The 25,087-nt window shown below is 38.1% G+C and overlaps 1 protein-coding gene across 4 annotated transcripts in view; it reads left to right on the top strand.

Annotated features, from left to right (window-relative positions):
* abca4b (ATP-binding cassette, sub-family A (ABC1), member 4b) overlaps positions 1-25,087 on the top strand; it is a 51,177-nt gene that overhangs the window by 12,008 nt on the left and 14,082 nt on the right. For 3 of the 4 annotated variants that reach the window (XM_055202434.2, XM_055202438.2, XM_055202435.2), the window contains exons 7-28: positions 468-665; positions 2,710-2,799; positions 5,447-5,687; positions 6,025-6,164; positions 6,897-7,013; positions 8,212-8,409; positions 9,987-10,192; positions 13,020-13,196; positions 13,334-13,556; positions 14,337-14,558; positions 14,778-14,982; positions 15,070-15,162; positions 15,258-15,473; positions 16,033-16,210; positions 16,302-16,433; positions 16,524-16,663; positions 16,960-17,097; positions 21,099-21,280; positions 21,748-21,847; positions 21,935-22,140; positions 22,656-22,710; positions 24,769-24,852. In XM_055202434.2, coding sequence (XP_055058409.2) covers positions 468-665; positions 2,710-2,799; positions 5,447-5,687; positions 6,025-6,164; positions 6,897-7,013; positions 8,212-8,409; positions 9,987-10,192; positions 13,020-13,196; positions 13,334-13,556; positions 14,337-14,558; positions 14,778-14,982; positions 15,070-15,162; positions 15,258-15,473; positions 16,033-16,210; positions 16,302-16,433; positions 16,524-16,663; positions 16,960-17,097; positions 21,099-21,280; positions 21,748-21,847; positions 21,935-22,140; positions 22,656-22,710; positions 24,769-24,852 — 3,541 coding nt within the window. The remainder of the gene's footprint in view (positions 1-467; positions 666-2,709; positions 2,800-5,446; positions 5,688-6,024; positions 6,165-6,896; positions 7,014-8,211; positions 8,410-9,986; positions 10,193-13,019; positions 13,197-13,333; positions 13,557-14,336; positions 14,559-14,777; positions 14,983-15,069; positions 15,163-15,257; positions 15,474-16,032; positions 16,211-16,301; positions 16,434-16,523; positions 16,664-16,959; positions 17,098-21,098; positions 21,281-21,747; positions 21,848-21,934; positions 22,141-22,655; positions 22,711-24,768; positions 24,853-25,087) is intronic. The other variant, XM_055202439.2, reaches the window with a different exon arrangement.

The following is a 25,087-nucleotide window of genomic DNA, read 5'->3' on the forward strand; positions in this document are numbered from 1 at the left end:
ATGTGTTTTCTGAAGGGTCACTGGCTTTGAGAACCCTTCCTGCGGTTTTATGTCATTTTCTTTGTGACGCAAGTCTTTTGTTTAATTCTGGCCTTTTACACACAATGTAATTTATGGTTATGGCTTTGTTGTCTCAGGAAAATCATCAATCACAGGCTCTTAAGTATGCAACTTTGATCCTATACAGTACCTGAATGAACCACAATGTATTGTCTGTAACACTCAACAAATCCAAGTGTTATAGCTTAAAGAAATGACACCAAAGTCCTCATACACTGTATAAAAACAATTTGAAAAGATAACATCCTATGTTTTTCATTTGCGGACCAAAGCAACCTTGTTTTTCTCTTCTGAAATAGCAGGGAAACAAAGAGTTACCAAAGTTGACCTCAATGTGTGAACACCAATGAGAATGTAGATTTAGTCTTTAAAGCAATATGATTCAGCTCTTTCTCCTTTGTTTCTAGTTTGCATATGGAGTCCCAGATCTGTCCCTGAAGGAGATCGCCTGTAGCCAGGCTCTCCTGGAGCGATTCCTCATCTTCCCCAGTCGCAGAGGACTGTATGGGGTTCGCAACGCCATGTGTGCCCTTTCCCAGCAGAAACTGCAGAACATTGAGGATGTGCTTTATGCCAACATAGACTTTTTTAAGCTCTTCCGGCTGGTCAGTTATGGCACTTTTGTTATTATGTTATTCATAACACCTCTGTTATTCCGATCTATACAGAACTAAGATGTAAAAGTTTAAATCTGAAAAGACAGTTTCCTTGATACAGTAATTTGTAATTGAGGACAGGACTCATTGTAATTAGATGTTTTTTTGATAAACCACAACACTGCTGTAAAAACAACTAAAGCATTTAGTTTGAGTGGCTGCTATGGGTTGGTTAAGAGTTCTCAGATTTGAAAACTTCATACAAACAATTTAATCAATTTTGATTAAACTTTTTAAAATTTAGACATGGTTAAAGAGTCAAAAAAATGAACACCCTGGGGGTTATATTCTATGTATTACACGTTCATACTTTATAATTGCACACTATACATTTGTGAGGTTAATAACATGGGAGATGTACAGCATGCAATAAGCAAGATGAAGTGATGCTATTATCCTAATATAAAACTCTGTTTTTCTTATGGTTAAAAGTGTCTTAAACTGTAGGTTTAAAAAACGACAGCACAGTGCACTGGGTCACATACTTTACAGTTTTAGGATAAGTTTACTGGACACACAGTGTGTGTTAGCAGGTGTTGTACTAAACTAGATGTCTGGAGCTTGAGTCAGATTCAGACCTACTTAGCTGTTGTTACATTTTAGGAGGACTACTTTGAATACCACTGCTGAAACAACACTGCTTATCTGTTTCTCTCTCTCTCTCTCTCTCTCTCTCTCACTCACACACACACACACGCTCTCTCTCTCTAATTCAAAGTGCTTCACGCTGGGTTAGGTCAAAGCAGATGGTAGATTTAGCATGACACACTACTTGGCCTTATTTACTAATCTGATTAAAGAGGATACATTCTTCAGTGGATGGAAATGCACTGAAAGCACTTGCTGGTTATACATCAGTTTTGCTTTCTCTCATGATGGTTTTGGTTTGTGAACCATCTACCTGTATCTTCCTGATCCATCAAAATCTGATCGACCAAAATGCATCAGGTACCAGGTTTAAACAGGGCTTTCTATTCTAGACAGTTCTAATCAGTGTTACAGAGATTATACATTATAGAGATTATAACTTTCATTTGCTTGCTTTAATATATTAACACAGTGGTCTCCAACATGGTTGCCCGCACGGAGTCTGTGAGTTGCCCGCCAAAGCACATTCTATTAATGTCTCAATTTTAATATTTATATATTATATATTTTTAATGGCGGGATGCATGACCTCTGAAAGCCAATGTTGATATTTGAAATCATCTAAACAAACACGCCCCTACCCCAATAGAATCTGGACCTTCTTTTGATAGACCCGCCCCATACATACGCAACCCAGGCAATGATGTTGGTTAGTAGACACGCCTCTTACTGCTAATTGGCTACAAGTGTGTTTTGGTAATCGTCCGACTCCCTTTTTCAAGTGTTTTTCAAAAATCACGCACCCCGCCTTTAAATTACCTTGGGATCTTTTATGTATGTTAACATTTAAACAATGCTAAAAGTCAAACAAAAGTAAAACAAAAAGGTTTTGAGTAGAATATAAAAAAGTAGCAGTCCAGATTGTTGTTTTAATTCTAGTAGCCCTTGCTCACAAAAAGGTTGGAGACCTCTGTATTAACATAATCAAATATCTTTTACTGGTATTAAAGCCGAATCAATATAAAATTTACAATATTTACAATATATATACAAAAGTATCATTAAAGGAATAGTATGTAGGATTGTGGCCAAAACTGGTACTGCAATCACACAACTGGTGGTCAATACACAACATGACAACATAAACATATTATCCGAATGCTCTCGACAAATATACGTTCATCAAATACTTTCGCTATAAATCTGCTTAATCCCGCCCTCACGCCATTAAAAAATACTGCTTTGTTGGCAGAATCTATTAAGAGTATGATAAAAAATAAATGTTCATTAGAAAACATGTCAGATGCAATTTCTGAGCTCTTCATATGTAATTAAATATACATTTGTGGTTGTTAGAAAATGTATATAATCTTAAATTTCTCTGTAAATCTCTTTTTATGTTTAGTTGCCCATGGTGCTGGATAGTCACTCAGCTGGGATAGACCTGCACTTCTGGGGTCGTGTTCTTTCAGCAGTGTCTGACAAACTTCAGGAGGTAAAACTGACAACGTCCAGTTCCTCTCCTTCTTTCTACAGCCTATTTTAGCATTCAGGAAACTCTTCGCTTCCCTTTAGCTCTTAAGTTTGAGCTTGAGGAACGATGCTTGAAAAGTGTGTGTTATGTCCTTATCACATCATCATCACAGATATAAAGTCAACAATATCTTATTTTGTGTATGTTAGTGAGGTCAACACGTTCATATGACCGACTAGCACAATATATGTATGTATGTACGTAAATGAATGTGTGCAATGACAATAATGTTAAAAGGACATTCCACGGAGGTCACATCCTGTAGGTGGAGCACGATTCTTTCCCTTTTGCTTGGGTGACAAAAAGCCTGGCCAACTAATGTTATCATCTATCACTAAATCTATCTCCAGCAGTCCGTGGGACTGTATGTGTACAACAAAAGTATATCAATACAGGAAGGAAGGAGGAAAAGTATTGGTTTAGCCATGGCTGAGCAATGAGTCATTCTTCATACTGAAAACCTCTGTGGAAATCTTAATGTTTTCACCTAGTTATCTTGACCTGATTTTACATATTGTGGCTATCACGGTGTGCGTAAGAGTTCACGATCCGTTCAAAATCGCCGGATCTCACGTTCACCACGATATCCTGCTGGCCTAGTATTTTGACACAGAGCAATGTTTGCTAGCTATTGAGTTCAGTCTGGAGATAAATACAAAGGTTAACATCTGGAAAAATGTCTTCTTCTTGTGAGAGGATATTTGCACCTCCCAGGAATTCTTTGTGATTGATTTCCCTCAAGCCAGTGTTAACATTAAAGATAACATCAGTTGAGATTATGTTTTTAAATACATTTTTTTCTGATATTGTTTTTGTGTTTAAGCACTCTCTTGAGAAACAGTATGCTGGAAATATGACCTCATTCTCCAGGTTTTGTTAAAAGAGCAGAGAAATGTCTAAATTGTTTTCCTTTCTAAGGACTTTTTCCTTTGAAGAGAAAGCAGAAAATGCAAAACAGTTCTATACTATATGGTACATTTTGAGTTTACAATACATTTATTTTTTTGTAGTTTCTCTGCAACAAAAATAGTTGCCATACTATACATTTCATCAAACGTCTGAACCTAAATTGGATGAATTCCATACCCAGAATATGAAATCTTTCCACAACTTGGCACAAATGTAGTGAAAGGGACGTGATTTGTCAAGTATGGTAGCCTATATTTGAAATGTGACCCAATGCCGACACAAGCAGTGTAAGTTGTAAACACACACAGACCACGGGAGCAGTGGGCAGCATCCAGGGAGCAATTGGGGGAAGCGTGCCTTGCTCAACGGCACATCAGTCGCAGCCTGCTGGCTGTGAGATTTGAACCAATAACTTTCGGGTTAAAAGCCAAACTTTAACCATTAGGTCATGAGTACTCTGACTGTATGTTTATGGGGCAGTTTCCCAGACAGGGTTTAGATTAAGCCAGAACCAGGCCTTGGTTATATTACACTCTTCACTCAATTTTTTGTGCGTCATTTTGTGTTAAAATTAAACAAGTTGTGTTAAAAGTAACTCAAAATGTGTTGTTCCTAATAAGACAGAGATGTATTTATACTAGGACAGCGCAATTAGTGTGTTGTCCCAAAACTAACACTGATTGTGTTATTTTAAACGCATTCGTTCTAAGAGAGTAGGACATTTAAGTAGATAAAGTAATACATTGACCCGTGCATCACAGATTCCTGATGCACACGCGTCAAAACGGTTTAAGATAAAAGAGATGATCACGTACACAAAATAATCATAATACATTTAAGAGTAAACTCTGATTACACATGAGATTATGCGAGCATCTTGCAATTGCAAGCGTCACTTTTATCATAAACCCTTTTAAACTGCAGAAGGCACTTATTTTGACAAGATGCATGATGCACATGGTTCACGTGAAGCGCCAAACACACACGACGGGCTAAATGCATGTTGTAACGAGCTTCGCATCGTGCACCCTTGAAAGAGAAGTCACCGGCTGCCACTGTTTAAACATCTTAATTTAACTAGGCCTAGTCCTGGCTTTAGCTAAGCTGGGCGTAAACCCGGCCGTAAGACTAGTTTGGATGTAAAATGGCTTTACGTCAGACATAGAATTTACACCTGTTGCACCATTTAGGCAAACGTCGCAGAATAAACTTATGTCTAGTCAAGGGTAGACGTAAGTATATAGTATATAGACTTTTTTCTATGGCAAAAATAGAAATAATGAAATGTGACATTGGCGCGAGCAGTGTGCTTTCGTGCATGGCAGAGTGAGAGACCGCACCAATAAATTATATCATAAAATACATACATATTTACAAAGACACAGTAGAGAACTTATTAAAAGCTTTCAGTTAATTTTGTTTGATATTAATCATTGTTTTATGTTACCAACTATTCTTATTAAATATCATGGAGATTAATATTAAGATATACTAAGTTGCTATTTCAGCCATACCTTATAATCTTGCAGTAATATTTCACCTAAAATAATAACCAAGTTGTCATACCAAGTCATAAGTTGTTCAAGACGTCTGAAGTCTCACAAAAACTTTTTGGAATAAACTGAAAGGGGTTAATACATTCAAGCGTCCCACACCTTATTTGTACACAAAAAACATTGATTAAACTTTTCTTCTCCAGCTGGCAGAGAGGCAGAGCTTTAAAGACTTGATGCGGGTGATGTCCTCCATCTTGCAGCCAGGTGGTCCCTCTTCATTCAGTCAGCTGATATCCACTGTCTCAGATCTGTTCTGTGGTTACCCTGAGGGTGAAGGCACCCGGGTCTTCTCCTTCAACTGGTATGAAGATAACAACTACAAAGCATTCTTGGGCATCAACAGCTCCAGAGGACACAACACCTACGCCTATGACAACACTGCAAGTAAGAGTGCTGAGATATAGTTTACCTCATATTTTACCTCATTTGCAGAGTATGTGCAGTGGATTAATGCAATTACATTTACTGTCTTTTTTACTCAATTATATTACCATAACATCATAAAAATTTCATGTTTCCATGATCTTTAGACACATACATACTCCAAATAATTTAAATATTGTAGATATGTTATTAGTACTAAATGCTCTTAGTATTGCAGAGCAGCCCTAAATTCTGGACTTTTCAGTTTGTTTCGTTTCACTTAATCCTTTGTCTTTCATTTTCTTTTTCCTCTCTCACACACGCATTCTTTTTGTTGATGTTGTTGTGTCTTCCACAGCTCCGTTCTGTAATGCACTGATGCAGAACCTGGAGTCAAACCCTGTTACGAAAATCGTTTGGAATTCTGTGAAGCCTCTGCTGATGGGAAAGATCTTGTACACCCCAGACTCCCCTGCTGTCAGAAAGATATTAAAGAGTGTAAGAAAAAATAATACCCCCCTCTAACACATGCACTGTCTCTTTAACCTTTGCTAATGCAATAATACATGTGAGGTCATTACATTCATGAGGAAATTAATCATAGACTAGCACGCTTGAAGCATTAAGCTGTAACATCTCATTTATTAAAGGGATAGTTCACTTTGAAATGAAAATTCGGTCATCATTTACTTCTCCTCATGTTGTTCTAAGCCTGTATGAATTTCTTTTTTCTGATGAACACAAAAGAAAATGGTAAACACACAGCAGATAGTGTCCATTGAGTTCCATAGTAGGGAAAACAAATTTTTTGGAAGTATTGTGATAAATGACTAAGAAAATATTTTGATAAATAATGGTAAGCACACAGTTGATGGTACCCATTAAATTCCATCATATTTTTTATTCCTACTATGGAAGTCAATGGTCACTATATGCTGTGTGTTTACCATCATTTCTCAAAATATCTTATTTTGTGTTCATTGGAAAAAAGAAATTCATACAGGTTTAGAACAACATGAGGATGAGTAAATGATGACAGAATTCATTTTCATTTTAAAGTAAACTATCCCTTTAAATGGTAAACTTATATTTAAACTACTCAAATAAGAGATAAGTAGTAGTATGGTCACACTTTACAAAAAACTTTATACTAAATGCAATGCAATGGGACCTTATTGTAAAATTTTGCCTGTAGCTGTTATGAATTCTGTCTGTGTGTGTGTTTACTAGGCCAACACTACGTTTGAGGAGCTGGAAAGGTTGCTGAAGATGGGGAAGGCTTGGGAAGAGGTTGGACCCCAGCTCTGGGAGTTCTTTCAGAACAGTGTTCAGATGAACATGATCCGAGTAAGCGCTCTGTTTCTTTGTGTCTCATACATACACACACACACCTCCTGCTTTTTGTCACTTTACATGATATGATATCAACAATCTCACCCATTATCGTCTTTCAGTTCCCTTGTGGTTTCCTCTGGGAATATTCACTCACCTAAAGGATTATTAGGAAAACCTGTTCAATTTCTCATTAATGCAATGGTGTAATGGTGTGGGGGATGTTTTCTTGGCATACTTTAGGCCCCTTAGTGCCTATTGGGCATTGTTTAAATGCCAAGGCCTACCTGAGCATTGTTTCTGACCATGTCCATCCCTTTATGACCACCATGTACCCATCCTCTGATGGCTACTTCCAGCAGGATAATGCACCATGTCACAAAGCTCGAATCATTTCAAATTGGTTTGTTGAACGTGACAATGAGTTCACTGTACTAAAATGTCCCCCACAGTCACCAGATCTCAACCCAATAGAGCATCTTTGTGATGTGGTGGAATGGGAGCTTCGTGCCCTGGATGTGCATCCCACAAATCTCCATCAACTGCAAGATGCTATCCATCAATATGGGCCAACATTTCTAAAGAATGCTTTCAGCACCTTGTTGAGTCAATGCCACGTAAAATGAAGGCAGTTCTGAAGGCGAAAGGGGGTCAAACACATTATTAGTATGGTGTTCCTAATAATCCTTTAGGTGAGTGTATATTCGGACATGATAAGGAACTTATGAAAGTGAATCCATTACTGTAGATTATTTTGTTTTCTATTTGACAGATGCTAGATTAGCAATATATGATCAAGCTTTGTGTCTCACGATTACTGTATATCCATTAGTATTAGTATCGGATTTCTAATGTATTGTATGGAATGAAAACAAACAACACACCCAAATAATATAAACTGTATTAGCATCAGTGAGGTCAGAAAGTGATGTGGTCTGACATTCCAATTTACCCTTAAGGTGTTCAATGGGATCAACCCTATATCAGACATAATAAAACACATTCTTAAAAATATAAGCGAATCAAAGATCTTTATTTCCTGTATACATGTTGCCTCAACAGTGTATTACGATGTGTTTTATCTAGAATTAACGAAAAAGCCAAACTTGGAGTATATATTAAATTCTGTCCATGTGGTGGCAGAATTCTTTTGTGTACATTTTTCACTAAACACTGAATCAAATTCCAATCTTCCTTTTCCTTTGCACTATAGGATTCACTCAGAAACCCCACAGTGATGGACTTCCTGGACAGGCGTCTTGAAGGCACAGAAATCACCACAAAAGACATCCTCAACTTCCTTCAGAATGGGCCAGAAGAGCACAGATATATAAACACGTATAACTTTGACTGGAGAAATGTCTTCAGGCTCATTGATGAGACTATTCGAATGTTCAACCAGTACAGTGAGGTGAGATGAAGATCTCAATAAATGCTAAAGACCATGTTAGCCTGTGACATTATTTAATAAAAAAATAATAATATGTTGCCACAGCAACAATGCAATGTACCCAGGGATGTACCCTGCATCCCATGTTGCGTACTACGAAATACTGTAGTGTTCTTTTTATAAAAATCATAGTAGACTGGTGTCCCAGTAATGTCATTGTTTCTTAAGGTACAAAATAGGTCCTTGGGGTATAATTATACCCCCAAAAGGTACAACATTTCATTGTGTTGTAAAGGTATAACAAAAACGAACATTTAAAGGGTACCACCTCGACAGAAAAGGTACAGTTTTGTGTTTCTGACAGTGTAGAAATTTTTTTTTCACACCAAGTGATATTTCAACTGTGTCAGTGGATATATCCTAGCTGGTGAGGATTTTAGGGATTTAGGTCCCTTCATCCCAGGTCTACTGATGCTCTCATGTAGAGTATCTCCTCAAACCAGCATTGATCTGCTGATCTCTCACTCCACAGAAAGAGGCTCTTTAGCTCTGAGCACTACAGCCTTCATTCTTCAGAGTGCTGATTGCTCTCAGCACATCACCACGAGAAAGACCACTTAGCGCGGCTATACAGAGCCCACCCGGCCAGATGGGTGAAAGGGAGAAGAACAAGCAAGCTGTCAACAGCATGCAGACCACTCTTTTGTATGGCTGTGATTAAGAGGGGAGTGGGTGGGAGAGCCACCCTTTGCCAGTGCCTTGTTGTTTTTGCGGACGGGGGGCTTCGTTGATGAACAAGCGGGCAAATCACTCAGCTTCGTTCTGTTACCTCACCGTCCCGGAGTGTTCGTAAGCCGGAGGCCTCTTCCCGCAAATTGATTAGAGTGGAATGGTGATGGTGGGAGAGGGCTATCATAGAGCAGCTCAGCCTCTCTTTGTCTACATCAGAGCAGCAAAGCCCTGTGCTTTACAAACAAACCCATTAGCTATAGCTGTCACCATTAAGCCTGAGCGAAACTTTAGCTGTTACATTGTGTAGAGCTCTCTTTAATATTTATCTCCTTTTTAGATGCTCCTGAAAAACATATGAGTATGAGTTCACATTGGGTCTTTCCATTCACTAGTGTATTCAGATCTCTTGTGGCATTGTACAGTACTGTAAAGGGCTTCATTCTATATAGTGCTAATGGAGGCCTCTTGGCTCTTGTGTGGTGGCATGTTCACTCGGCTATTGTAGCGAAGATATCCAATGCAGGGCCAACACAGGCACTGTGATTTTCCCATGTCAATGCAGAGCTTCGTGAATGAGAGGCCTGTTGTATTGAAACAAATGTACATGCAGTAACCAATGGGTTATTTCTTAGGCAAAGAAGTTTGGGATTTGAACCCAATTCCCTACTCTCCGGTTTCCTCCCACAGTCCAAAGGCATGCAAGTCTAGGGGAATTAGAGATGCTAAATTGGCCGTCCCCGTACTTGTGAATAGATTAACTAGTTTTTGCCATTTATTGGATGATACAATGGTGTTACGAAATACAATGAATAACACAAAATATATATATAAAAAAACTCATTGATATTTATCTTTTATCTTATCAGTGTATAAGCCTGGATAAGTTTGTGGGTCACATGGATGAGAACCTGATGACCCATCAAGCTCTTCACCTGCTGGAGGAGAATAAGTTCTGGGCGGGCCTGGTCTTCACGGACATGTACCCCTGGACCACAGACCTGCCACGACACATCAAGTTCAAGATACGAATGGATATAGATGCAGTGGAACGTACCAACAAAATCAAAGACAGGTGAAGCACAGCATCCTTACATGTGTCATTATTTACATGACCTAATAGCGCTTTTCCATTGCACAGTACCCACGGTTTGGGTCTGGTCAGCTTACTTTTGAGAGCTTTTCCACTGGGTTCAGTTCGTAGTACCCGATACGTTTTTTAGTACCACCTCGGTTGGGGTTCCAAGCGACCCGACCTGATACCAAAACGTGACGTGAAAACACTGTAGATCACTTATTGGACTGAGAGAATCATCACTACCAGTGTCATCGCTATAATGTAAAAGATTAGCTTTACCTTTATGCTAGCTTGTCCTGTCTAAAGTAAACCTGTTGTCATCCGTGCTTTGCAGTAAGTTCCCAAACTCCCTTTTAGTGATGAAAAACATCCACAGGTTGTGAATCAGGAACATTATAACAGTTTTTTTCCAGCCTTGCAGTTTGTGGCGGCACATACGGGACTCGCATATCCACATATATGCTTAAATACAACTTTAAATGAGGCTCAGCGGAGCGCATCGACGGACGCCACAAGTGTTTAGAAACTGTCATGTGAGACAGAGGTACTGAAAAACGCGATGTGCAAAGCAAACATCTATTTGTGGTGGTCAAGTTTAATTTTGTGGCAGACTGAGAAATAAATAAATGTATGGGAATGTATGATGACGCTCTCACTTGTATGATGTCACAGAAGTAGGCACCGCAAATATAACGACACATCTATACCCCCTTCTACTACAGTGTGTTACTAAACTCGATGGAAAAGCTAACCAAGCCAAAGTGAGGTGAGCTGATTGACCTGACCCAAACCAAACCATGGGGTACTATGCAATGGAAAAGCGCCATAACAAGGTCTCTTATAGTCTCGAACTTCCAGAGCAGGATTGCCATGTCCACGGCTTTTTGGCAAAATTCTGAATTGGGCTACTTTTACAATATCTTTGTGGTTTGTTTTTTTCATTCATTAGTTGTTGGTATTTGGGTTGTGAATGGTTTTGGGCTAGTTTTGAATGGCCATTGACTGGTGTTGTTTCGTGGATCTGGCAACCCTGTTGCAGAGACATCTAAAAGAGAACATAGAAGAAGGGTAAGGTTAAATCTAGAACAAAACCATGCTGGATTATGGTGAGGCATGATAAAATACTCACTTTTATTTAAACAGGTTAAGGATAATATACAACCTCTGCATTGTTGCAAAACAAACCACATTGAAGGAACATATACACATGTGTACTGATACAGATTTTATATTACAGTTGATTGTGTAAATCAAGAATGAAAGATCTTTTCTTAATTGTTTATTTAAGGTGTTATGATCCAACGCACTATTGTTACTGTTATTGTGTGTCATAAGAGAAAGAGCAGCACAATCGTATAAGCTTCTTCTGTGTGCAAAGTGACACCACCACCATTACCTTGATTCAGGTTCTCTGTGGAATTCAAAACATGCCTGCAGGTGTTAGTCTGGTCGGATCTCATTGTATCCGTCCCTATTTGAGACAAATAGTCAGAGATTGAATGACACTGTGGGCCTGAGGGTTCATTGTGTTGCCATTATATCTGGGCATCATGTAAAGTGCAGCCAGCACAAACAGTGTGAATTGAATTACAAACTGTGACTCTTGTTGTTACCCATTAAATCGTTTCTGATTCATCCCATATAGAGTGTATATAAGTGTGATATCCAATGTAAGTGTGTTACTGTTAATATTTATCCCAGTGAGAGTGAATACAATACAGTCCTTAAATATTTTCACACTAAAGCTACACTTGAAAATGTATCAGTTTCATTTAGTTAGATAACAAAGTAAGTGACATCTACAAAGAAATGATTGCTAGATCTTTCTTTAGATCTCAAACGCTTTTTCAAGCTACCTGTTATGTGGTCATTTTTGTATATTCAGTATATACATTTAATGGCGCTTTTCCATTGCATAGTACCCCACGGTTTGGTTTGGGTCCGCTTACTTTTAGGGCGCTTTTCCACTGGGTGCAGTACGTAGTACCCAATACTTTTTTAGTACCACCTCGGTTGGTGTTCCAAGCGAACCGAGCTGATACCAAAACATGACACGAAAACACTGTAGGTCACTGATTGGTCTAAGAGAATCTTCACTACCAGCGTCATCACTATAATGTAAAAATTAGCTTTACCTTCATGCTAGCTTGCGCTGTCTCGAGCAAACATGTTGTCATATTTGTTCTGCTATAAGTTCCCAAACTCGCTTTTAGCAATGAAAAACATCCACAGGCTGAGAATCAGGAACACCATACCAGTTTTTTTCCAGACTTGCAGTTTGTGGCAGCACATTCGCGACACGCACGTCAGCATATTAAATATATTATCCAACTTTAAATGAGGCTCAGTGAGCGCGTCGACTTACGCCATGGGTGTTTGTACAGAAACTGTCATGAGAGACAGAGGTAGTGATAAACGCGATGTGTAAACATCTATTTGTTGTGACAAAATTACATTTTGCGGCGGACTGAGAAATAATGTTAAACTAATATATATGTGGATGTATTCCAACGAAGCTCTCACTTGTATGATGTGACAGCAGTAGGCAGCGCAAATATAACGACACGCCTATAATTCCTCCCACTCCGAAGTGTTACTAAACTCGATGGAAAAGTTAACCAAGCCAAAGTGAGGTGAGCTGACCCGACCTGACCCAAACCGTGGGGTACTATGCAATGGAAAAGGCCATAATAATGTCACCAAGATATTAAACAATTTATTGACATAACTGTAAAATACATAACGCGAAACCTTGCATTCATGGTAACTTCTTATGGATCTATGTATCATCAAAGTTTTCTTACCCACTTCCTTTCTCTCTCAGGTACTGGGACCCTGGCCCCAGGGCAGACCCCGTGGAGGACCTTCGCTATATCTGGGGAGGTTTTGCCTACCTGCAGGATATGATTGAACATGGTATCCTCAAGTTACAGACAGGTCATGACTGGCCTTTGGGTGTTTATCTGCAGCAGATGCCCTACCCCTGTTATGTGGATGACATGTGAGTGATGGATGAAATTCAATGAAAAAAGCTACTCCAACATCTCCTATTGCTCATCACTTGCTACAAACAAAATGTTATTAAAAGCTAAGTCATGTCTTGTCCAATTGAACTTGTGTGGTTTGTCTTTGATCAAGGTTTATGCTCACCCTAAACCGCTGTTTCCCCGTCTTCATGGTGCTGGCTTGGATCTACTCTGTGTCCATGGTGGTGAAGAGCATTGTGCTGGAGAAGGAGACAAGGCTGAAGGATACACTGAAGGCCATGGGAGTCTCTAATGGAGTAATCTGGTACACCTGGTTTATTGACAGTTTCCTTATGATGGCCTCCAGCACTGTTCTACTGACTGGAATTATAATGGTGAGGAAAATTTGTCATGGTATTTTAATATACACAATGTTTTATATCTATTTGCCATACCTGATTGGAAATTTGTATATTATGGATGTCATCCTTTCTTTTAATTGTTTCATTGTGACCTCTGCTGGTTGCATGTTGCTACTACACATTGATAGTCTCTTAACCCTGGTTTCACAGACAAGGCCTAAGGCTAGTCCTAGACTAAGACACATGTTTGAGCTGTCTTGATTGAAAATAACTTGCAATGACAGATCTTTAAATAAGCCAGTGCCACATGCTTAAAAATCTTAATGTAACTAATGGCTAGTCCTGGCTTTAGCTAAACCTTCTCTTTGAAACCAGGCCTTACTCTTTAAGTCTATCTGTCACGTATCAGATATTGTAGTTTTGACTTAAAATAGCTAAACCAACCTAGGATGAAAATAGAAAAACGTAAATTATTAAAAAGTTGCTACAAAAAGACTACCGCTACCACATGTTTGGACAAACATACAGCAATGTGTTTATAAGCACTTATACATTTCAAAAAAAAAATTGAGACATGACTCGGTGTAATTTATGTTATAGAACAAAACATTAAAGTGTCTTTAAGCAAATGTAATCACATATCATATTTTACTATGAAACCACTATTTTAATATATTTGAAATTTCAGAGGTAATTTAAAGTGTATTACCTTTCTAAGCCTGCCTACAGGTCAGCATCATCATTTTTCATAACACCTACTGTACAGTAAGATCAGTCACCAACGTTATTTTGTTGTGTTTTCTTTGTCCTCAGGCTGGAAAGGTGCTCAATTACAGCAATCCCATCATCCTCTTCTTTTTCCTCCTGACGTTCACTGTGGCTACTATCATGCAGTGCTTCCTCATGAGCGTCTTCTTTAACAAAGCCAACCTGGCTGCGGCCTGCAGTGGCATCATTTACTTCACTCTCTACCTCCCTCACATTTTCTGTTTCGCCTGGCAGGACCGCATTACCAAAGACATGAAGCTAGCCGTGGTGAGTTTCACTAATAAAGCATTGCATTAGCAACACAAAGTTATGCAATTGACACACAGAGATCACACATACTGATAAAAATGTGTACCTTAAATATACTTTGTCATTTTAAGCCAATGCATACAGTACATGTAAATGTAGAGTTCAAACAGTGCATTAAGTTGCTCCTATTAGGGAGATATTATCAAAATCCTTAAATATCTACACAATATCTTGCAGAGCTTGCTGTCACCAGTGGCCTTTGGGTTTGGCACAGAGTATCTATCCCGCTATGAGGAGCAAGGCCTGGGTCTGCAGTGGGACAATATCCGCACGAGCCCACTCGAGGGCGATGAGTACTCCTTTTTTACTTCTATACGCATGATGCTATTAGATGCAGTTCTCTACGCTGTTCTGGCTTGGTATCTCGACAATGTCTTTCCAGGTTAGATTTTTTTTCATTATATTATGCTAAACTAAAAGTAAACACTTTTGAGTGTGTAAGATCATTCATGGTCCATTGGATTTTCAGGTCAGTATGGCATCGGTCGGCCATTTTACTTCCCTCTTCAACCCTCATACTGGCTAAAGTTGACACCCCCACCCTCAGAGAACCCTGGTCCAGGTTTGAACCTTTACTATTTAGGCTCTGAAACTGATTTCATATCCAGGTTTATAGCGTTACATTCATTTTAAAGACACACCGCTGCTTTTCTGTAGGGCCTGAGGAACCTCTGGTTGAAAACATGGAAAAGCAGGAGCAGGAGGAGTACGGTGGCAGTTCGCCGGAGCCGAGGGAATGCAACGGCTCTCGAAGCAGCAAGCAATGCAAGCACAAAGAGAAAAGAGAAAGGCTAGAGAAGGAGCGTGAGGAGCAGCTGAAGATGCAGGAGGAAGATCAGATTGAGCATAAGGAGATGCAGCATGTGCATAATGGTAAGATTAACATTAAAGGCTTGGTGAATGATCTCTGAAAGCCAATGTTGACATTTGAAATCACCTAAACAAACACGCCCCCACCCCAATAGAATCTGGACCTTTTTTTGATTATAGACCCGCCCCACACATACGCAACCCAGGCAACGATGTTGTTTAGTAGACACACCCCTTACTGCTGATTGGCTACAAGTGTGTTTTGGTAGTCGCCTGACTCCCTTTCCCAAAGCATTTTTTCAGAAATCGTGCACTCCGCCTTTGATAGTGGTGGATAAAGGTCCAATGTGGGTTTTAGTGGCATCTAGTGATGAAATTGCGAATTGCAACCAACCTCAATTTCGAAACGCAGTGAGAAGCTACGGTACACGGTAGCTGCCACAGTAACGCTACTTATTCACCACTGATAATATAGTTATGTATATTAGATTGCATTTCTGTCAAGAGATCCTTCTAAAAGTCTCACATTTGCACCTTTAATTGCAGAATTATAATCTATAGACAGTATTTAACCTAATTTAGCTTGTTTGATTCAGTGTCTGCATTGGTCTTTTGCCCGCAGGGAATCCATTCTTTGAGTCAGAGCTAGACGGGCTGGTAACAGGAGTATCAGTGCAGGATTTGGTGAAAGTGTATTCCAGTTCCTCAAGACCTGCAGTCGACTGTCTCAATATGAAATTCTATGAGGACCAGATCACTTCCTTCCTGGGCCATAATGGGGCAGGGAAGACCACCACTTTGTGCGTCTTTTCATTTTCAATTTATTTTTCATTTTCTACTCCATTTAGTCTGAATCGCTGTTGGATGCATTTCTGATATTTGTCACACTAGGTCCATATTGACTGGATTGTTCCCACCCACCTCTGGAACTGCTTACATATATGGCAGAGACATTCGTACAGAAATGGACACCATAAGACAATCATTGGGCATGTGTCCACAATACAACATCCTCTTCAACCAGTCAGTTCATTTCTCTACACCATATTACAATGCATTGTGCAATATGATTGCTGTGTGAATTTATCATGTGATATATCATGTGGTTTTCAGTCTGACAGTAGAGGAGCATATTCTTTTCTACTCTATGCTGAAGGGTCGAAACCTCAGGGAAGCAGAGCAGGAGGTCGAGAACATGCTTGCGGACCTGGGATTGCCTCATAAAAGAGATGAGGAGGCTCAGAACCTCTCTGGTGGGTCTTATTAGTGGGAAATTTGATAGAGTGTAAGGTTTATGAAATAAACTTGCATTTAGCTCAATTGGTAGAGCATTGGGTTAGTAGTACAAAGATTGTGTGTTTGATTCCCAGGTATCACACATACTCATAAACTGCTGTTCCCTTGTTGGTGAAGATGTTCACCCTAATGTAAATAGGATGAATTGCTGATCTTAGCATGTTTAAGATGGTCCAGCAAACCAAGGGGGGAGAGACCAGCAAAACAGTTTGGGTATGTATAATATAATTGAGCTTTGACTCTCTCTGTTAAGGGGGTATGCAGAGGAAACTGTCAGTGGCTATGGCATTTGTGGGCGGTTCTAAAGTGGTCATCCTGGATGAACCAACTTCAGGAGTTGACCCCTACTCTAGACGCTCCATCTGGGACCTGCTGCTCAAGTACCGTGCAGGTACTGCCACCTTTTGGCCAAAGAGAACATTACAGGGATTTCTTATCTTTTTATAAACTTTCTTACTTAGTATTTTTGTCTTGTTTTCAGTACAAATATCTTAACATTGTTAAATAAAAATGCATTTTCTTGAAAATGACCTAAGAAAATAATTCTAGTTTTTAGACAAAAAATTTGCCAATGGGGTAGGAAAAAAAACTTTCTTAAACACTTAATTATGGAAGCTGGTTTCCGCCATGTTGTAAAAAATAATAAAAGAAAATTGTGTCTTTGTATCTCAAAATTTTGACTTTACATCTCAAAATTCTGACTTTACATCTAGAGTCGATCGATATATCTGTTTTCCGATATTTTCTGCAGGTGGATATACACAACAGACTTTTATTATAACAAAACAGAAAACAAAAACCCACGAGGGGGCAAAACAACATAAATAAGATACTTATACAGTGGATAAGAACACTAAATAATGAACTAGACAAAACACTAAATATATATAACATTTGACTGGACTAGACTTGATTTTTTAAACAACGTACTCACAGGTAGTGATTTTACCAGTGACACCGAAGCTCCGAGGCGTGTGTCAAAAAAATGAACCGATTTTCATTGAAGCTTTGTATCGAAGCTTGATTCGTTCTGGCAAAATCACGTGACCAATGACGTCCGAAGCTTCGTTTCACTCACACCCACGTGACTGCTTCGTTATCTGATTCAAAGGTTTTAAATTGTTCGATACGTGGCGAGCCCTCATGGGTTGTATTGAAGTATTGCGTTACACGAAATCGATTACTGTATAGTGAGTTTATAATATAAAATATATATATTGGATAGTAGTAAAAAGTATTTTCTGCACCACTTAATACCATGATATTTTTTAAATGGTTCACACTTTATACTTTTAAGACCAGGCTTTATCCTTAATTTGTTATTTTTGTTTGGAGTTACCATTCGTATGAAATGGAACATGCTTTGGTCATGTATTTTATATATTGTTACATTTATTTATCATCCTATCCTTAATTTGTCAATCCATTAATTCTTGCTTCTATAATTAATACGTTGTTTGGTTGTGAAACATTCAGTGATACAGCACTTTCACCTGCAGAGGTCCTCATCGAGCTCTGATTTGAAAAGCTTTGAGTAATGAACCTTTTTCCGATACAATTGGGTTGAAAGCTTCACTGCTTCAAGAAAGCTTCACTTCCCCATCACTACTCACAGGAACTTGGAACAATACACAAGCACGGGACAATGAATACAAGAGGATTAAATAGAGGAGCAAATCAAGGGGGGAACAGGTGATATAAATCAAACAATAATGAGGAGAGGATGACAAGGGAGCAGAGTAAAAGTGACGAGACACGGGAAAAACGTGGTCTAATACAATAATACTAAGATCACGCTTTCCCACATTAAACATTGTAATGTCAGAACCCTGCCATACTGGACTAAATATTAAAACAAGACAAGGTTCCAGCAGGATCCTTACAGCATCTGAGGAGAGAAGCTCACAGCAGCAGAAGCAGCGTGCACAGCAAATATAAAGGCGGAGTGACGCGACTTCATTAAAAGGTCTTTGAGTATACTTACTTTGTATATTTGCAGGCATTTATAACACATCTTATTTGTGCATTAATGCATGTTATGTTAAATAAGATGATATATTAAAAGCAATGTATGCAGCTTGTCCAAGAATAGAGACGAACTCACAGAGTCACGCTGATCTATAAAATCCGGTCCCAATAACGACATAGCTTTGCATGAATAAAACCACTAAATTAATTTTTTTTTTTGTTATTTATGCTTATCATTAGCATCGTAAAATCACGTCCATATGCTGTTCACTTACTGGGGTTGAAGGCTGAAGCATAGCCACCACATGTAGCTAACTTTTAACAAGATTTACCCTAAGTTATAATAACATTTACCAGATAAACATTATTTTACTAAAATATCTAAATAAATGTCTGTGGATATTAATTAATTATTTATTACCTCTGCAAGCGGTCACAGTTTGATTGAGTTAATCCATGAGTAAGTGCATAGATAAACAGCGCTGTCAACTGCCATTTCATAAGCTATAACAACAAAATATGATTTATTCTGACATCAAATAACATTACCAGTTAAGAAATTCAATGATATATAAGCCGTTTTGTTTGTTACTTTCCTGAAGGTAGTGTTCCAGTCAGTGATGTTATGTGTAAAATCTCTTTGATAACTATTGGTTGGATTGCTGAAGGCTACAGGTTGCTGGTCAAGACAACGATATTATATCTCCAAAAAGGCACTTAATCCACCTGTTTTATTCTATAAACTATGTACAATATGCAGCCAACTCCGCTATACTGTTCTCTCTCCTGCTTCGTTACCTGGCAACCTTAGTGCGAACTTTGGATCAGTCCATTTCTGACGAAATGATAGGGGTGTTTGGAATGGTCCATGTATTGAGAATATAGTTTCTACATTATTCATTAAATTAATATTATTCTTCACTCTTTCAGACCCTCTTATGACTTTGTATGCAAAGAGGGAGTGAGTGATTATGATGATTATTATTATTATAAGGGTTTGTTCAGTTCAGTCGTGTTGTAGTAATTATGTCAGAAACAGAAGTATAATAGTAAATAAAAATCGGTTCAGTATTGGTTATCGGGCACATAAGCATCCAAATATTTATCGGTATCGGTTTAAAAAAATGAGTATCAGTCGATCTCTACTTACATCTCAAAATTCTGACTTTACATCTCAGAATTCTGACTTTACATATCAAAATTCTGACTTTACATCTCAGAATTCTGACTTTACATCTCAGAATTCTGACTTTACATCTCAGAAGTCTGACTTTACATCTCAGAAGTCTGACTTTACATCTCAGAAGTCTGACTTTACATCTCAGAATTCTGACTTTACATATCAAAAATCTGACTTAACATATCAAAATTCTGACTTTACATCTCAGAAGTCTGACTTTACATCTCAGAAGTCTGACTTTACATCTTAGAAGTCTGACTTTACATCTTAGAAGTCTGACTTTACATCTCAGAATTCTGACTTTACATCTCAGAAGTCTGGCTTTACATCTCAGAATTTTGACTTTACATCTCAGAATTTTGACTTTACATCTCAGAATTTTGACTTTACATCTCAGAATTCTGACTTTACATCTCAGAAGTCTTACTTTACATCTCAGAAGTCTGACTTTACATCTCAGAAGTCTGACTTTACATCTCAGAATTCTGACTTTACATATCAAAAATCTGACTTAACATATCAAAATTCTGACTTTACATCTTAGAAGTCTGACTTTACATCTTAGAAGTCTGACTTTACATCTCAGAATTCTGACTTTACATCTCAGAAGTCTGAGTTTACATCTCAGAAGTCTGGCTTTACATCTCAGAATTTTGGCTTAACATCTCAGAATTTTGACTTTACATCTCAGAATTCTGACTTTAAATCTCAGAAGTCTGACTTTACATCTCAGAAGTCTGACTTTACATCTCAGAATTCTGACTTTACATATCAAAAATCTGACTTTACATATCAAAATTCTGACTTTACATCTCAGAATTCTGACTTTACATCTTAGAAGTCTGACTTTACATCTCAGAATTTCTTTACATCTAAGAATTCTGACTTTACATCTCAGAATTTTTACTTTACATCTCAGAATTCTGACTTTACATCTTTTATATAAAGTTAGAATTCTGAGATACAAAGTCACAATTTCCATTTATTATTTTTTAAAACATAGCGGAAACAAGCTTCCATAGGATTGTTTTGCTTGTTTTAGGCACAAATTCACTTATATTTTTGTCTAAAATACATATTTTTTGTGTAATTTTGTTTATCTTGATTTAGGAGTTTTAAGATATTTTTTACTGAAAACAAGACTAAGTAACCAAATAAGAAAGTCATTTTTGCAGTGTAGCATAATTGCTCTCGAAGATACAAATCTAACGAACTCTCTTTTGTGTCGATCACTTTTATCCCAGGACGCACAGTAATACTGTCTACACATCACATGGATGAGGCAGACCTGCTGAGTGACAGAGTTGCTATCATTTCCAAAGGTAAACTGCACTGCAGTGGTTCTCCTCTCTTCCTGAAGAACTGTTTTGGAGTTGGTTTTTACCTCACACTGGTACGTCGCATGAAAGACCAGCGCAAGAAAGAGGTGAGACTTCTGTGACCAAGTAACTAAAAAGCGACTTACATTCAGTCTATAGATTTTTTATCAGTGTGCATGTTCCCTGTTGTTATTAAGAATGAAGTATTGAGATTGCGAGGTGTTATTGCTTATGCTTAGGGATTCTCTTAAACCTAGGTACTAAACTTTGACTTATCATGTTGCATGGCATAGTAGAAAATGAGCAAAAAATTATTGCACTGAGCCAACCTGAGCTCTGCGTGGGGACCAGTAAATTTTAAGGACTCGGGTGATTTAGGCCAGTAAGTAATCACCCAAGCAACCATCTAGTAACCATAGAGAACAACTTAGCAACTACACAGCGATGCACTAAAATCACCTAGAGCACCATAGCAAACTCAAATATATTTAATACAAGGCTACAGGCAAATGTTTTTTTTAAACATGCTTTATTGATGTACATTAAGAATGATTTAAATGACTGTACCCTTCAGAATGAGTGTGACTGTGCATCTGAATGTTCCTGCGCATGTTCCACATGCACCAAATATAAAGAGGAGAGTCAGACAGTTCAGCCTGAGAGAATTCTGGATGGTCAGTCTATTAAAACTCCAGTAATACAACAGCCTCTTTTGTTTTGTTTCTTCGAAAAGTAATCAATTTTTCCATCTCTCTGCACAGGGAACGTGGAGAGCATCACTACTCTGATTCATCACCATGTACCCGAGGCAAAGCTAATTGAAATGATTGGCCAAGAGATGACCTACCTGCTGCCAAATAAAGGTTTTAAGCATCGTGCTTACGCCAGTCTCTTCAGAGAACTGGAGGAAACATTGGGTGACATGGGCCTCAGCAGCTTTGGAATATCTGACACCTCACTCGAGGAGGTTGGACAACATTTAAAACTGTATTAGGCGCATTACCATCATATGGTTATTGTTTCTTAGTTATACAGTAATAAGTCAGGCAGACCTTTTCTGTCACTGGGGTGGTACAAGATTCCATTTTGTACCTTAACAGGTATACTAAACATAATATGAGGATGTACATTTTTGGGTACATTACTGTACCTTAAAGACCCTGTATTGTGTACCTTTAAAGTAACAGTCTCCCCTAAAATTTAACTGGTACAAAGTTGTTCTTTAAGGTACACAATAGGTTCTTATGGTATAATATCGTACCCCAAAAGGTACAACATTTGAATTTGTTGTATACCCACAAAGGTACAAAAATAAACATTTAAGGTTACCACCCCAGTGACAGAAAAGGTGCCTTTATTCTGACAGTGTACTTTGTGTAATGTGTTGTAGTTTATAGTTTGAATCCGTTCTATTTGTCAGTCATGACTGTGCTGTATACAAAACCCTGTTCTCAATAATGATATAAAAAATTGTATATCTAGATTTTTTTGAAGGTTACAGCAGATGGAGAGGCAGCCAACAACTCTGTCACACCAGGTAGATACATTTATATTACCTACCGTAAGAATAAGCAATCATAATTGTGATATATAGTAGGTTGCTGTAAACTGGAAATAACCCTTACAGAAAAAACACATGCATTGCACATGTGCAAAACACATGTGCTCACATGTGCAATAAACATCTGTTCACATGTACAATACACATGTGCTCACATGTGCAAAACATGTGAAATGCATGTGCTTTTTCTGTAAGGGAAGTGCCAGAATTTAAGTATACAGTATGCGACCCTGTGTGTGAAATCCAGGCTAAAGTGTCATAATCTCATTGTAAGATTAGGAGAATCAAAATTGTGTTTTTAATCATCGATTTCAATCTTGACATGACCTCACTCAGTCTATTAAAGATAAAGGGATGTTTTTTTTTCTGGACAGGGCTTATTTGAGTCCCAGACTAAAATGCATGTTTGAGCTGCCTTAATTTCAAAACACCCTGACATATTTTAACATACATTAGTGCCATTGTTTTGTCTCAAGATGCACACCAGTATTCAGGGTTCCCACGGGTCCTTGAAATCCTTGAAAGTTTGTGAATCTGGGGGAAATATTCAAGGCCCTGGGAGATTCTTGAAAATATTGATACAGGTCATTGAAAGTGCTTGAACCTATTTTATGCAAGAAGTTTTCCGGAAAAAAATTCATATTATTCGCTTTAAATGTTTATATCTTCTGTAAGCGAATGTTGATTCATACCAAAATGCTTTTTTGCATAGTCCTGGATTAATCTAAACATGTCTGGGAAACCACTCTGTAGTGTTCCTGTAGCTCAACTTGTAGAGCATTGCGTTATCAAAAACACATACTGATAAAATGTCATCTTGTAATGCAGCGCAAGTCGCTTTGGATAAATGCGTCTGCCAAATGCATACAAAACAAATATCAAGGTTATATTATCACAGAATATTCTTTACATTATGTAGGATGATTTCATATAGAAAACACTAAATCACACAAAAAAATGATTTTGGCTGGGTTTTCACAGACTGGGTAACAAATAGTGTTTACCATATCATGTCAATACTATTTAAAAACTGATAGGTTAATTTAAAGTACTATTAGATCTTACAAATTAAGTCTACTTTGAGATAAACTAAGATAATAGATTGTCCAGTCTTGCTTTATTTAAAGGACAAGTTGGGTATTTTACACTTAAAGCCCTGTTTTCAGATTGTTTATGATGAAATAGAAGTGTTTTGACTGAAATTTGGACATATGATGCTGGCCCGAGAATTTTCGGGTGTTTGTTGTATCACCTCCCACATCTACAATGGGTGTATAGGCGCACTGGAACAATCCTTCCTAAAATGCATTTAACTTTCGTTTAAAAAGACGTGAAACTCACTGAGTGGTCAGGGGTGTTCACTGATATGTTCACACAAAAATCGCTGCAAAAGATGCTTTCCAACAGGTTTAATCGTAGTTCATGTTCAACTCCATTGACTTGTATTAGATGTGCTGTGAGGTACTGTATTACTCCGCGCCTGGAACTATTTCAATTGGCAAAGGTGGATTATCGCCACCAACTGGGCTGGAGTGTCTATTATTCAAGCTCTCAACGGAAGAATATACGGGTGTGAGGCGTTTGGAAAAATAAGTCCACAAGTTTACAGTGAATGGTAAAACAACTGTTGGAAATCATCTTTTGCAGCGATTTTTGTGTGAGCATATCAGTGAACACCCCTGACCACTCAGTGAGTTTCACGTCTTTGTAAACGAAAGTTTAATGCATTTTAGGATTGTTCCGGTGCACCTATACACCCATTGAGGTGGGAAGTGATAGAACAAACACCCGAAAATTCTCGGGACAGCATCATATGTCCAAATTTCAGTCAAAACCGTTCTATTTCATCATAAACAATCTGAAAACATGGCTTTAAGTGTAAAATACCGAACTTGTTCTTTAAAAAAAAAAATCTTGGGAATAATAAATGTTCTTTAAAAAAATAAGTTGTTTATTATTCTTGAAGCCCTAAACTTTTCTTAAACCTCTTGTTTGTAACTCTTTGTTTGACTGTGTGGTCACCTGCACCCTCAGAGCAATGGATGCTACAACAGAGGAAAAATGGCAATGGTTTCTTGAGACACAATGTGGCCCCTAGTAATACTGGTGGCCCAGAAGGTGAATTGAGATTCCAGAGCTCAGCTTTGCTTAATGCTCATGCTGCTAAAGTAATGAAAAGGAAAATTTTTTACTTTGATAGTCCACTTTTAGACATTTTACTAATTATAAGAACATTTGCAACTACTTGACTGCCAGTCATTAGAGTATCAGTAGACTGTCTGCTTAATAATGTATCTACAAACGCTTTGTTGTGATAATCCCTCATCTGACATTCAGCAGACTATAAGTGCTT

Source organism: Misgurnus anguillicaudatus, chromosome 2 (genome assembly GCF_027580225.2).
Source record: "Misgurnus anguillicaudatus chromosome 2, ASM2758022v2, whole genome shotgun sequence".
Taxonomy (NCBI): domain Eukaryota; kingdom Metazoa; phylum Chordata; class Actinopteri; order Cypriniformes; family Cobitidae; genus Misgurnus; species Misgurnus anguillicaudatus.